This window comes from Scyliorhinus canicula, chromosome 15 (genome assembly GCF_902713615.1).
Source record: "Scyliorhinus canicula chromosome 15, sScyCan1.1, whole genome shotgun sequence".
In the NCBI taxonomy this organism is placed as follows: domain Eukaryota; kingdom Metazoa; phylum Chordata; class Chondrichthyes; order Carcharhiniformes; family Scyliorhinidae; genus Scyliorhinus; species Scyliorhinus canicula.
Genome location: NC_052160.1, coordinates 29,966,430 through 29,982,089, shown reverse-complemented (window position 1 = coordinate 29,982,089; position 15,660 = coordinate 29,966,430). Strand labels below are relative to the sequence as shown.

Sequence of the window (15,660 nt, the reverse complement as noted above, 5' to 3'; positions counted from 1 at the left end):
TGCTATAATGTTTTCAGTAAATATACAGTCCCTGTAAACCAACAGGCTAACTGTAGTCAGACACATCCCACTCGGAAACCAAGCGGCAGGTGCCACCCAATCAAACTTTGTGGATTTCTCCTCAAAGTACTCCAGATGGTTATCACAAGAGTGTTTTGAAATTGCACTTTTGAAAAGACCAGCCTTCGAATCTTCTTCTAAATAATGCTTTCTCTCAGCTGTTTTCAGCCAGGATCCACTTCCATGATTTCCAACTCTCCTTTCAATATTCTTCCACCTTGAATTGCCATGTTCATTCATGATTTCACACAATCTTTCAGGTACTCAGCCGCACCAATACATACTACAGCTCACAGGTTGTACTAAGGTCACCAACTTCACCAGGTTTCCACTTTTCAGCTCTGTCTTCAATTGCAAAGAACAGTATCTTGTTCAAATTCCAATTCCCTTCTTTTCCTTTGCCTTCAATTTTCCTGGAACTTCTCTGTTCATTCCCTGGAACTTCTCTCTTCACCCTGGAACTAGTTTCTGGGACTTCTTTTCTTGCCATCACTTCATTGTTCTGCTTCTGGCAGAGCTGTGGGTGTTCCTTTCTGTCTCACTACCTAGCTCCAACTGTCTTGAGTCCAGTTAAACTCAAAAATCCTTCCGAGGTGGCCCCTGGTTGATAAGCAACAGTCTATTCCTTCTTTTACATTTGCTTGCTTTTCATGTCATAAACTCTAAGCACAACAGATACAAAGTTTGAAAAGAAACCAAAACCTCCATAAATGCAAATATCTTTGTTCAACATGAATCTAATTAGAGTTTTACCCTTTCTTAGGCACACTACATTAAACTCATTTAAGACTATCCCTTATTTCTAATATTCAACAATATGGTACAAACAAAGATCACTTAAAACTACCTCAGCATTCTGATCTGCATTGTCATTAATAATGCCAATTATTTTGACATATGAAATAGCCAGTTAGAGGTGCTTGTCATGGGAATGTCACTTTAAGAAATGTTTGTCTGATCAAGTGGCTGCAGTGATGTCAGAGCGTGGGTGGAGCTGAGTTCTGGTTCTGCTTTTTAGTTTCGCTTTGAGGAAAAGCTTGGGTGTGTCTGTGTTTTTTAGTTTTGTTTTAGTGTTGGAGCTGCAGCCGGCCAAAGAAGGTGTAATTTTGATCTCTCTGCCATCTAAAGACTATCGCTAGATCATTTGGTGAATTCAGAGTGATAACTGCTCTCAGTAGAGAATTTAAACCTGTAAAAAAGGTTTTTGTCTTATGGATGTAAAAAGGAAAGTTTAAGGATTACTTAAGAGTGTTGTATTCTTTGGGCTTTGTATTTGAATTGATGGTAGCTAAGATGTTCACTGTATGTTTTAAAAAGGTTAACTGAGTTCATAGAATAAATATTGTTTTGCTTTAAAAAGTACTTTTAGATTTCTGCTGCACCACAACTGTAGAGTGGGCCGTGTGCTCCCCATACCACAATCTAGTAAAAGTCGTGGGTCAGGTGATCTCCATGATATACTTTGGAGTTCTCAAAACCCTGGCCCATAACAGCTACATGTATTACTTGTTCAGAATAATGAAAAGAACTTGAGTCCTTGTGATGAAAATAGTCTCACAATGCTGTTAAGTAGCGAGATTAGAATTTTGACAGAGCAATGACTAAGGAACTACAGTATATGCACAAGCCAGAATGACATGAAAGGAATTTTGGAGGTAATATCATTCTCCTAACATTGCTTCCATGAGTACAGTTTTCCCAGTATGAATACAGTATTCTCTTCACAGATCCTACCCAACTAATCCCATTTCAAGACACAGGAATAAATGCAAGGATACTACTTTATTCAAATCAAGAAGGTTCTAGATCTGATCCTCAACCTGTGTTAAGCAGCAAGGCATTCAAATTGGTTACTACATCCCAGATTTCCCACAAACAAAATGAAGGACAACTGTCAAGCTTCAACATGAAGAACAGCTACTAGGATGTGAAGTACATAAGGGCAGATGCTACTCATGAAACCATACCATCTAGAATCTCTGGCCGTGAATCCCGTCCCACCGATCCAACATCGCCCGCGATATTCTCTGGCAGCCTAAAATTTGCGCCGACGGGAATCGCGCCACGCGCTTCACAGAATAGCGAGGGCCTGCGCAACTCTATGGGCCCCGGGGTTGCTCCAATTCTCTGGGCTGGATGGTCCGAAGTCCCGCCAACGTGACCATGGGTCACGCCGGCGTAAATCAAACAACCTTTTTAACGGCTTCAACCAGTCGAAGGTAGGGGTTGGCGTGGGGCGCCGGGGAAGTGACGGCATGGCCGCAGGTGTGGGGGGGGGGGTGGATCACGGGTGCCGGTGGAGGGTGCGTGCCAGTGGTCGTGGTTGGTGCCGCGGGTGGGTGGGGAGTGCCAGGGAAGGTGCGTGCCGGGGAGGGGGGGGCTGGGGAGCGGGGTGCTGGGGAGGGTGAGTGCCGGGGAGGGTGAGTGCTGGGGAGGGTGAGTGCTGGGGAGGGTGAGTGCCGGGGGGAGGGGGGGGAGCTGGGGTGGGTGAGTGTCGGGGAGGGGGAACAACATGGCGAAGGGCAGGTCTCCCCAGATGAGGGGAGGATGGGGGCCATGCACAGGACAGACGGGCTGGGCATGGAAGGGATGCTGACCACCATTACCGGCTGGTTCAGCCGGCACGGGACGAGTTGATAGCCGCCCAGTTCACAGACTAGGGGGGTGTGGGACTAGCCGGGTATGGGCACAGACAGCACAATATGGCACCAGCCTACCACCCTCACCCCACCCACTCAACACCAACCATCCTCACCCCACCCACCCACCATCCCCCCCACCTACCCACCACCAATCACCCGCATGCACATCACCCCTCCATTGCACATCCACCTGCGACACACTGGGCAGGGCTCACACGGTCGCCAGTGGAAGCGTGTCTATTGCATGCCATGGAGGATGATGACAACCCGCTCTGCGATGAGCTCCGGGCTCTACATCGTTAGACAATGTCTGACTCATGGCCACAGTACCACCCTCCCCCTTGGGAGGGTTCTGCAGGTGTGAAAGTGATTTTAATGACAAATAGTTCATACACGTGCCCTAGCCCCTATAACTAGTCTGTGCCCTGCACCCGTGCCAACTTACTCAGTGTCTTATTTTTTGGCCTGAGGGGCCCTATGACTACGCCTAGGTGGTTCACCAGATGGTACAGCAGAGCTGGAGGTGGACTCCTATGATTCCTGCCCTGTGACTAGGGACCCCTTTGGCGGCCATTTCCTGGGGCGGCCGTGACAGCATCGGGTCTATGGGTGGGTGGGTGTGGTAACTCCAGGAACCCGAGACCCTTCTGGGCGGCAGATGGTTGCTTGCGCTGGGCTGACCTCCACTCGGTTGCTCCTACCTGTACCGGGATGACTGTGTTGTGCGCACCAGTTAGTGTACCAGAGGCCTCATCGCTAAAGTGCCCAACCGAGGGGGGGGGGCTGTTACGGCCACGGCGCTGACGGCCTCTGCCACCTCCCTCCACAGGTGCCGGCTGAGGTGTGGTGCGACGCTGCAGCCGTGACTGGCGTACAGGGCCTCCCTCCTCTGCGTCCAGGAGCGCCTCGATGTTGCCCTCCTGGAACCTTGGCGCTGCGCGGACATTTTGCTGGGTCACTGGCGGGGGCGTCTTTTGTGCTGCAGCGTCAATGACGGTGCATGTGTCAGTGACAGGTGACGCCGTCGCAAATGGCGTCACGCCGCTGCTAGCCCCTTCCGGGTTGGAGGTTTTCCGACGTTTCGGTTGGCCTGACGCCGGAGTGGTTCGCGCGTTTTTGACGCCGGCTTCAGGCCATCGCGCCGATCGCGGAGAATCCCGCCCAATGTCTCTCAGAGAAACCATAGAACAGTTACCGCACAGAAAGGGGCCAGTTGGCCCATCTTGTCCATGCCAGTCCAAGGACACCCAGGTGCCCATTCTAATCCAACCTTAATGCCCTGTAGCTACAGCACTTAAGGTGCACATACAAGTACTTTTTAAAAAGAGTTCAGGGTCTCTGCCTCCACCACCAACTCGGGCAGCGAATTCCAGACTCCCACCACTGGAGAATAGAACAGTGAAAGCTGACAGAAGAAACAAAGATTTTATCTCCTCCCCAGAAACAAAATCAGCTCTCCTCCACACTTTAATCACAGATTTCTGACACAATGCAAGTTTATTAAACTATGTATTTGTTGTACTCTACCCTTTCAGAAGGTCCATGATGAGGCTGCTTGGAGAGGTCCAGTACTTCAAGACAATGTGCAAAGAGCTGCCTACAACAACAAAAAACAATTGAATGAGATTTTGAAGATTGGAGGAGGAACAGAGGAATTAAGGTGTTGATTTCCACATAACATAAATTCCATGCATACGTTAGATCAAGTTCTGATAAGAGGGTATCATCCTGAAACATTAACTCTTGTTTCTCTCTCCACTGATGCTGCGTATTTCCAGCATTTTCTATTTTTAGTTATAGTTAACTTAACACTTAGGTTAAGGTTCTGTATTTTATTTAGAGTTCAACAGAGTTCACCCAATGGACCTAATGGGTAACGGCATAGCTCAATATAATAGCAAGTCATTCAGATTACAAGATCCCATTAACAACAATGAAGCAAAAGACCAATAACCTATTATTGATGATGTTGGTTGACGGGGAAATGTTGATCGGGACAACAAGAGGATTCCCTGCTCTTTAAATAGCTCTTTACGATCCAATGGGACAGGTAAATAGTTGCCTCGGTTTGACATCTTCACATAGTACAGAATTTCCTCAATTGCACTAAAGTATCAGTCTAGATTATGCTTAAGTCCTGATCTGGGGCTTCAATATAAAAACATTTGAATTTGAAGCTACCAATTCACAGGTAGGCACATATGCAGATATATACACTATAGAAGAAGCAGCCAATGATATTAGGAAAAAGCTGGGGATTTTTTTTATACTGAGCACTGGTGAGGAAGGGATCACAGGTGTGTTGGCTGATGTGTGGCCAGTTGGTAGACACCAAGCTGAGTCATCCTACTGACTTACTAAGCTCAGAAGTAACACTTTCACATGAAGGCTATTACAACAACAATACCATACTGCTGAGTTACTTGCCTCTTTGCACACAACAGTGACAGATTGCCTGGCTACTCTGGGTGAGTTTGGTACCCTGATGCGCTAGCTTTTAATTTAAAATACCAGAGAGCAATGATTGTCTGCCTCTAAAGAAGTGGCAACACCATTAGTATCTGCAGTAAGATCTTACTGACACTGGCCATAAGTGAAGTAGATTCATCTCTTCTGAATGCTCCCACTGCTACTCCAGAGATTTTGAAAACCAACTCCAGATGCATTAATAGAATAGAAGAATAGAACAGTACAGCACAGAACAGGCCCTTCGGCCCTCGATGTTGTGCCGAGCAATGATCACCCTACTTAAACCCACGTAACCCGTATACCTGTAACCCAACAATCCCCCCCATTAACCTTACACTACGGGCAATTTAGCATGGCCAATCCACCTAACTCGCACATCTTTGGACTGTGGGAGGAAACCGGAGCACCCGGAGGAAACCCACGCACACACGGGGAGGACGTGCAGACTCCACACAGACAGTGACCCAGCCGGGAATCGAACCTGGGACCCTAGAGCTGTGAAGCATTGATGCTAACCACCATGCTACCGTGAGGCCCCTTCAGTTTCAACCCACCTGAGAATGAGTGCAGAACAACAGTAGAGGGATTGCAAAACAGCTCAATATGTTCACATAGAATAATAGATTCCATGGGGAAAATTTCCTTCAACAATGGTGGGCACGATCTAACGCCCATGTCACGCCGGGTGCAAATCCGAGGAAGCCAGTTAGATCGCGGGACTTTTGCTTATTTGTGTTTCCTATTTAGGAGCCATGTGCTTGCTATTGTACTGTTTACTGTTTGATGCCTGGAATCTATAGGCTTGTTTTCTGCAGCCCCTTTTGCTTCTGCGACCTAGAGTCTGGAACCATTGTCAGTGCTGGAGAGGGGTAGAGGGCACTCTCTCGCTCGTCCGCCACATTCTGTGTTGGTGTGATTCTTCCGGTGTATTGTTTTGCTCACCCCTAAGTGACCGTCTGCTGCTGGAGCTGGGGGGAGGGTGGGTAGTTCTTGCACAGTTGGCAGTTTGATGTCTGGAGGTTGTGTTCATCTGCTGAAGCCCTTTTTTGTCTCAGCTCTAGACTCCGGAAAGGGGTACTCTCTCGCTCTTCCACCGTGCTCTGCATCAGTGTGACTTCTCGGCTGGTCTGCTGCTGGGAGCTGCAGGAGAGGGAGGGAGTGGCAGGTTGATTTGGATGCTGGTCACTTCATTGTATTGTGCCTGTTTGTTATTTACTGTCTGGAGACCGTATATTCATCTGCTGCAGTCCTTTTTCTTTGAGCTCCATACTCCGGAAAGGGGTGCTCTCTCGCTCTTCCGCCATGCTCTGCGTCAGCATGACTCTCCAGTGTATTGTTGCGCTATCCCCGAGTGCCATTCCAAGGATGGGAGTCTGCTGCAGGGAGCTGCAGGAGGGGGAGAGTGCAGCGGGAGTGAGTGATTCAGATGGTGGTAACTTCGTCACACTGTTGACAGTTTCCTGTTAATGTGCATTAGGTTTTCTTTGCATAGATCGACTATTGTAGCTTTGTGTTTGTACCACTATTCTGTAGCTAAACAGTGCCTGTGTATTGCACAGTGCCTTTTCCTTGTTGGTTAATGGTTACTGTGATTTGTGGACAGTTGTTCATTTGTATCTTCTTGTGTAAAGTTATTGTTGACTGTTCAATAAACAAAATATTCCCAAGTTAATTCCTGTGGATAGACGTGCTATGTCACAGGCGAGTGTTACTGCCTGGCATCCCGATCAGACAGTAAGGCCTGGACACATTTCCTGAACACTGGAGGCTTCAACACCGCAGGAGCAGCAGCCAGCTATCAGCCTTGGATGACTGTGTGGAGTTTGGAATTTCTCCTCGTGTCTGGGTGCGTTTCCTCCGGGTGCTCCAATTTCCTCCCACAGTCCAAAGATGTGCAGGTTAGGTGGATTGGCCATGATAAAATTTCCCCTTACTGCACAGGTTAGGTGGGGTTACAGGAATAGGGGGGAGTGGGCCTACGTAGGGTGCTCTTTAGCGGGTCAGTGCAGACCCGATGGGCCGAATGGCCCCGTCTGTACAAATTCTATGGTTACTGACACTGCACATCAGAATAAAATGAATTTATTGCTTCTATCATCTCTTTCAATATGCAGAAAATCACTAGTCAAGCCAAACAATATTGTGTTGAATTTGATTCACGGTGAATTTATATTTCTGGATTTATTTGGGAACTCAAGAAGAAAAAGTTCAAGGAATGAAATTCAATCACCAAAATAAATAAGAAAAACCTCTCCCCTCAATTTATTAAGGAATGAATAGTCGTTATAGTTGAAAAGGAAGAGCACCCAGAAAGGCATGGCTTATTTTTGTTGAATAACTATTAGATGCAAGCAAGGTAATGACATTTTTATCAGTAATATGTTTTGATACAAATTGTATCTGACTATTTGACAAGCAAATAATAAAGCTGTATAATAAAAGCAAAATACCGGGGTTATTGGAAATCTGAAATAAAAACCAAAGATCTGGAAAACCTCAATAGTTCTGACAGCACTTACATAGAACAGTACAGCGCAGAACAGGCCCTTCGGCCCTCGATGTTGTGCCGAGCCATGATCACCCTACTCAAACTCACGTATCCACCCTATACCCGTAACCCAACAACCCCCCCCTTAACCTTACTTTTATTAGTACACTACGGGCAATTTAGCATGGCCAATCCACCTAACCCGCACATCTTTGGACTGTGGGAGGAAACCGGAGCACCCGGAGGAAACCACGCACACAGGGGGAGGACGTGCAGACTCCACACAGACAGTGACCCAGCCGGGAATCGAACCTGGGACCCTGGAGCTGTGAAGCATTTATGCTAACCACCATGCTACCCTGCTGCCCCAGGAGGAGAGTGAAACAGAATTAATGCTTTGAGTCCAACAAGAATGTATAATACAATTATGCAAATAACAGTCGTGCATGTCCCCCCACGACCATTGCTGCCCCCCCCCCCCTTCCACCCCCTTCCCCCCCCCCCCTCCCCTCCACCCCCCCCCCCCCCCGGGTTGCTGCTGCCACGACCCCGTACGCCTATCTCTGATCTAAAAAGTCAAGGAAAGGTTGCCACCGCCTGGAGAATCCCTGTACCGACCCTCTCAGGGCAAATTTGATCCTTTCTAGCTGAATATAGCTAGCCATATCGTTAATCCAAGTTTCAACGCTTGGAGGCCTCGCGTCCTTCCATTGAATTAATATCCTTCGTCGAGCCACTAGGGACGCAAAGGCCAGTATTCCGGCCTCCCTGGCCTCCTGTACCCCCGGTTCTACCCCGACCCCAAAGATCGCAAGCCCCCATCCTGGTTTGACCCTGGACCCCACCACCTTCGACACCGTCCTTGCCACCCCCTTCCAGAACCCTTCCAGCACCGGACATGCCCAGAACATATGCACATGGTTCGCTGGGCCTCCCAGACATCTGACACACCTGTCCTCACCCCCAAAGAACCGGCTCATCCTTGTCCCCGTCATGTGAGCCCTATGCAGCACCTTAAATTGAATGAGGCTCAGCCTCGCACACGAGGAGGAAGAATTGACCTTCTCCAGTGCATCCGCCCACGTCCCGTCTTCTATCTGCTCTCCCAGCTCCACTTCCCACTTGGCTTTCAGCTCCTCCCCTGATGCTTCTTCCGCCTCCTGCATTATCTTGTAGATGTCTGATATCTTCCCCCCTCCGACCCAGACCCCCGAGAGCACCCTATCACTCGCCCCCTTACTGGGGAGCAGGGGGAACCCCTCCACCTGCCGCCTAGCAAATGCCTTCACTTGTAAATATCTGAACATGTTTCCCGGGGGGAGCTCAAACTTCTCCTCCAGCCCTCCCAGGCTCGCAAACCTCCCCTCTATAAACAGGTCCTTCAGCTGCCGTATGCCCACCCTGTACCAGCTCTGAAATCCCCCGTCGATGTTCCCCGGGATGAATCTGTGGTTCCCTCTTATTGGCGCCGCCAACAGACCTCCCATTTCCCCCCTGTGTCGCCTCCACTGCCCCCATATCTTGAGGGTGGCCGCCACCACCGGGCTCGTGGTGTACCTCGTGGGGGGGAGCGGCCATGGTGCCGTTACTAGGGCCCCCAGGCTTGTGTTGCCACAGGACGCCCTCTCCATTCGTTTCCAAGCTGCCCCCTCCCCTTCCATCATCCACTTGCGCACCATTGACACATTTGCCGCCCAGTAATACCCCGAGAGATTGGGTAGTGCCAGCCCTCCACTGTCCCTACTCCGCTCCAAAAAGACCCTTCTCACCCTTGGGGTGCCATGCGCCCACACATAGCTCATGATGCTACTCGTCACCTTTTTGAAGAAGGCCCTAGGGAGGAAGATGGGCAAGCACTGAAATAAAAACAAGAACCTTGGGAGGACCGTCATTTTGATTGACTGCACCCTCCCCGCCAGCGACAACGGTACCATGTCCCACCTCTTAAATTCCTCCTCCATCTGTTCCGCCAGCCTGGAAAAGTTCAACTTGTGGAGGGTCCCCCAGTTCCTTGCCACCTGCACCCCTAAGTACCTAAAGCTCTTTCCTGCTCGCTTGAAGGGGAGTCTCCCAATACCCTCTCCCTGATCCCCCGGGTGTATCACAAAAACCTCGCTTTTGCCCAAATTTAGTTTGTACCCCGAAAAGTCCCCAAACTCTGCTAATAGTTCCATTATCTCCGGCATTCCCCCTTCTGGGTCTGCCACGTACAGCAGTAGATCATCCGCATACAGCGATACTCGATGTTCCTCCCCTCCCCTAGTCAGTCCTCTCCACCCCCCTGAACCCCTCAGTGCCATCGCCAACGGTTCAATCGCCAGTGCGAAAAGTAGGGGGGATAGGGGACATCCCTGCCTGGTCCCTCGGTGGAGCCCGAAATACTCCGACCTCCTCCCGTTTGTCACTACACTCGCCGTCGGGGCCGAGTAGAGCAACTTCACCCACTTAATAAACCCTTCCCCAAACCCAAACCGTTCCAACGTCTCCCACAGGTACTCCCACTCCACCCTATCGAATGCCTTCTCCGCGTCCAGCGCTACCACTATCTCAGCCTCCCCCTCCACTGCCGGCATCATAATTACATTCAGCAATCTCCGCACGTTCGTGTTGAGCTGCCGCCCCTTCACGAACCCTGTCTGGTCCTCATGGATTACCCCTGGCACACAATCCTCTATTCTAGCTGCCAGGATCTTTGCCAGCAACTTGGCATCCACGTTCAGAAGCGAGATAGGCCTGTAGGACCCGCACTGCACGGGGTCTTTATCCCGCTTCAATATCAGGGAGATCAGAGCCTGCGACATTGTCGGGGGCAGAACCCCCCCCTCTCGCGCCTCATTAAAGGCTCGTACCAGTACCGGTCCCACCAAGTCCACATTTTTCTTGTAGAATTCCACCGGGAACCCATCTGGCCCCGGCGCCTTCCCCGCTTGCATCTGACCTATTCCCTTGACTAGCTCCTCTAGCCCTATTGGCACCCCCAGCCCTTCTACCAGCCCCTCCTGGACCCTTGGGAACCTCAATTTGTTTAGGAAGTCCTCCATTCCCCCTCTCCTCGTCGGCGGCTCAGACCGATACAACTCCTTGTAAAAATCCCTGAAGACCCCATTCACTTCTTGCCCCTTCTGCACTACCTTCCCGCCCCTCTCCTTCACTCCCCCAATCTCCCTAGCCGCATCTCGTTTGCAAAGCTGGTGTGCCAGCATCCTGCTCGCCTTTTCCCCATACTCATAGACCGCGCCCTGTGCCCTTCTCCACTGCGTCTCTGCCTTCCTGGTGGTCAGCAGGTCGAACTTGACCTGCAGGCTGCGCCGTTCTCCCAGCAGCCCCTCCTCTGGTGCCTCCGCATATCTCCTATCCACTTCCAATAGCTCCCCCACCAGCCTCTCCCTCTCCTGCCTCTCCGTTCTTTCTCTGTGCGCCCTTATGGAGATCAGCTCTCCCCTGATCACTGCCTTCAGGGCCTCCCAGACCATCCCCACCTGCACCTCACCCGTGTCATTCAAGTCCAGATAGCTCTCAATGCTCTTCCGGACCCTTTTACACACCTCGTCGTCCGCTAACAGCCCCACATCCAGCCGCCACAGCGGGCGCTGGTCCCGCGCCTCCCCCATTTCCACATCCACCCAATGTGGTGCATGATCAGAGATCGCAATGGCCGAGTACTCAGCTTCCCGTACCCTCGGGATCAGCCCCCTGCTCAACACGAAGAAATCGATTCTGGAGTACACTCTATGGACGTGGGAGAAAAAGGAATACTCCCTCGCCCTCGGCCTACCAAACCTCCATGGGTCTACTCCTCCCATCTGCTCCATGTACCCCCTCAGCACTTCTGCCGCTGCCGGCCTCCTATTGGTCCTTGAGCTCGATCTGTCTAGCCCGGGGTCCAGCACTGTGTTAAAGTCCCCCCCCATGATCAAGCCCCCTGCCTCCAGTCCCGGAATGAGGCCCAATAGGCGCCTCATAAAACCCGCGTCATCCCAGTTCGGGGCATATACGTTGACCATCACCACTTTCTCCCCCTGCAGCTTACCCTTCACCATCACATACCTACCCTCCTTATCCGCCACCACCTCCTCCGCCACGAACGACACCCTCTTTCCCACCAGAATCGCCACCCCCCCGGTTCTTTGCGTCCAATCCAGAGTGGAACACCTGTCCCACCCACCCCCTTCTCAGGCGAACCTGGTCCACTACCTTCAAATGGGTCTCCTGTAACATTGCTACATCAGCCTTCAGTCCCTTCAGGTGTGAGAATACCCTTGATCTCTTGACCGGCCCATTCAGCCCCCTCACGTTCCAAGTGATCAGCCGGGTCGCGGGACGACCCGCCCCCTTCCCCTGCCGATTAGCCATGTCCTGTTCCCTGCTCGCCCCGGGTCGACCCTCCCCTTCTGACCCGCTCCCCATGGCGATGTCCCCCTCCCCCCACCTCTCCAGTCCTCCACTTCCCGTTTCTGGTCTTTTCAGCAGCAACCCGGTGTCCCTCCCTAACCCCCCTCCCCCCCCCCCCCCCCCCCCCCCCCAGGCTAGGACCCCTCCTAGCCGCGATGTACCCTCCATCGTACTCCCGTAAGTCAGCTGGTTCACGCTGACCCGGCTGCTCCTGCCACACTCCGACTCCCCCCGGCTCGGGGGGGGGGCCTCCCCCCCCTTGCCACTCCTCCCTGGCCCCGCTCCAGCGCGGGAAAGGTCGCCATTGCTAGCCACGCCCCGCACTCCTCCCCTCCCCCCTCCTCTGCCCCGCGCGCGGGAAAACAGAGGAAAGCCCGCGCTTTCGCCCTGCCACACCCCACCCCGCCATCTTCAGTTCCACCCCCGTCCCCGTCCATGCCTGTAAAGAACCCCCCCTAGGAGCCCATATCCCCGATCTGCTCTCCCCCCCGTCCCGCCTCCCCAACTTAACATTATAAATAACAGATAGATAACAAATAACAATGTACTTAACAGTCGCCCTCTACCAAACAGCATAAATAACCATAAATAACCATGAATAACCACAATAACAATAACTAAGGGAAGTTGGCAAAGGGGGAAAAAACATCAGAAGAAAAACCACAGCAAGAGTTCAAAATCCAAACAAAGAATTCAGCTGAAAGTACCCGAGCGGCTACGGCCGCCAAGTATCCCCTGGGTCTAATTCGAGTCCAGTTTCTCTTCCTGTACAAAGGCCCACGCCTCCTCTGGGGACTCAAAATAGTGGTGTTGGTTCCTGTAGGTGACCCACAAGCGCGCTGGCTGCAGCATTCCGAACCTGATCCGTTTTGCATGTAGCACCGCCTTCGTCCGGTTGTACCGGGCCCGCCGCTTTGCCACCTCCGCACTCCAGTCCTGGTAGACCCTCACCGTCGAATTCTCCCACTTGCTGCTCCTTTCCCTCTTGGCCCACTCCAGCACTCTCTCACGGTCGCTGAGTCGCTGGAACCGCACCAGCACCGCCCTCGGGGGCTCATTTGCTCTTGGCCTCCTAGCCATGACCCTGTAGGCCTCTTCCAGCTCCAGGGGCGAAGGGACGGCCCCTGCCCCCATCAGGGAGCTCAGCATTTCTGCTACATATCCCGGGAGGTCTGACCCCTCCAGGCCTTCTGCCAGGCCCAAGATCCTCAGGTTCTTCCGCCTCATTCGGGTATCCAGCTCCTCAAAACGGCTCTGCCATTTCAGGTGGAGTGCCTCGTGCACCTCTACCTTTCCCACGAGGACCGTGGCCTCCTCCTCCCTCGCAGTCATCTCCTGCTGCAGCTCCCGAATCGACACCTCTTGGGTCGCCTGGGCTCCCATCAGCCTGGTGGTCGTCGCATTCATTGACTCCAAGAGCTCCATTTTCAGCTCCGTAAAGAAGCGCAGGAGAGCGGCCTGCTGCTCCTCCGCCCATTTCCTCCATTCCTCGGGTGCGCCACCGGCCGCCATTTTGGTCTTCTTCCCCCGCTTTTTTTTGGGAGCTGCTGTTGCTTTCTTTACCACCCCACTCCGGGTACCGACCATAAAGTTGGTCTGGTTCTCTTCAGGGAGCCTTCCCCCACCGGGATTTGTCCTTACAGCGCCGTTGGGGCCCTCCAATCGGCCCGAAAACACCTTTGTAGCAGGAGCAGCCAAACGTGCGACTTAGCTGGTCATAGCCGCAACCGGAAGTCCTGAATAATTATTTTGCATGGACACATGGGCCAGAGTTTCTCGATTGAGGGCTGGGCACGCGATCGAACCAGCCGAACGTAAAACATCAGATTATGTCGGGCCCGCTTCCCGATGTCATTGTGCTCACGTGCAATTTTGAGGTCAGCGGGCATGCGCATGAACCAAATGCATGCCTGCCAACAATTAACGGATTAATTAAGGCCATTAACAATTAAATGGACAGCAATTTAATGATGCCCGTGAAATATTCAGCTTGTCGCACGACAAAACAGGTGTCACTAATCATAATGTTTGCATTTACTCATCCAAGGGCAAGATAAAAGGCCTTGGGAGCAGCAACACTTTCTCTGCATTGCGAGTTTGTTGCTGTGTGAGTAGAGAGTTGTCCCTAAGTTTCTTCATAAGTCTTAAGGCCTTCAAGCCTGCCTTTCAGCATTTCATCTTCCTTGGCAGATTTCCCTGAGAATAAATAATACTGTAGCACAGTAATCACTCATTTGCAAGACCCTGGTCCTCTGCTTTTAATCCAATGAGGATAGTGTATTTTATTGCTGGAATCTCCTCTAAAGAGAATGAGAGGGGCAAGAGGAAGAGCAGGCCAGGTGAGTGTGGACAGCGTCCCCGGCAGAGATCTTAAAGAGCAGAGGCATTTGCTGTGTTGGTGCGTGGCCAGCAGGGAGGCCAAGATGGATGGGAATGCCAAAGCCCCCACTATCCAGTAACTAGTGTACAGACAGGGGGCACGATTCTCCAATAATGGGGCTATGTCCGCACCCCACGAATAAACGCGGGGCTGGTTTAGCACACTGGGCTAAATGGCTGGCTTTTAAAGCAGACCAAGGCAGCCAGCAGCACATTGCAATTCCCGTACCAGCCTCCCCGAACAGGCGCCGGAATGTGGTGACGAGGAGCTTTTCACGATAACTTAATTTGAAGCCTACTTGTGACAATAAGCGATTTTCATTTTCATTTCATTTCAAACGCGCGCAAATCACACTGGACTTATCTAGAGTAAGCCCAGGGTAATTCTGCAATTTGCATGGGGCCAGCAGGCCTCCAGAGTGCTCCTCGCAGCTCCGGCTGCCGATACGAGGCCCTGCACTTCCGGTCGGGGGTCCGCGCATGCGCAGGGCGGCGGCCTGTGTTGGCCGCCCCGCACGACATGGCCGGCCCACACAGCGGAGCGACAACAAGAAGATAGGGCCCCCCCCCCCAGATTGCACACGCCTGTGGATCGGTGGCCCCCAATCAACAGCCTGGTCGTCCTGAAGGACCCCTTCCCCCCCAGTGAATGAACCCTGCCCCCCACCAGGGCGGTCGCGGACCAAGTCTGCAGCCGCCATGCCGAGTGCCAGCCGGGTGGAACCATGAGAGAACCACGCAGGCGGGAACTCGAGCAGCTACACTGCGAGAATCGCCGCGGGGACTTTTGCAACGGCCCCCGACCTGCGCCGCCCAATTGGTGGCGATTCTCCGCCCCCGCGCCGAACGCGATTACGGCTCGGAGAATCCCGCCCATGACTCCAAATGTCAGGTGCAGTTCTGCAGGAGACTACGAGTGTGATTTAATGGCCTCGCCATGCATGACCTGATGACGTGGCAAGGCTACTTAATCTCGTGAGAGGCCTCTCATGAAATGCATGACATTCAGAAAGCCTTGCGGGATCTGACAAGATCTCGCGAGACGTCACGATCCGAGTCTCGCCTTCACGGGGCGAGATCCAGATTAAATGAGCCATTTAAATATATCTACATCTTAATCTCCAACGGCCCAGAAACTAACAACCTCGACTGGGAGACCTCGCCACGACACCGTTTAGCGCTGACCAATACAAATGTGGACCAGGCACATGGGGAGGTCTCCCAGCCACC

General features: G+C 52.1%; 1 protein-coding gene across 1 annotated transcript in view; it reads right to left on the bottom strand.

Moving 5' to 3' along the window:
* Nucleotides 1-15,660, bottom strand: part of LOC119978398 (ankyrin repeat and fibronectin type-III domain-containing protein 1-like) — a 1,132,713-nt gene that overhangs the window by 1,093,493 nt on the left and 23,560 nt on the right. The window contains exon 2 of the mRNA XM_038820019.1: nucleotides 4,230-4,299. Within this exon, the coding sequence (XP_038675947.1) occupies nucleotides 4,230-4,299 (70 nt within the window). The remainder of the gene's footprint in view (nucleotides 1-4,229; nucleotides 4,300-15,660) is intronic.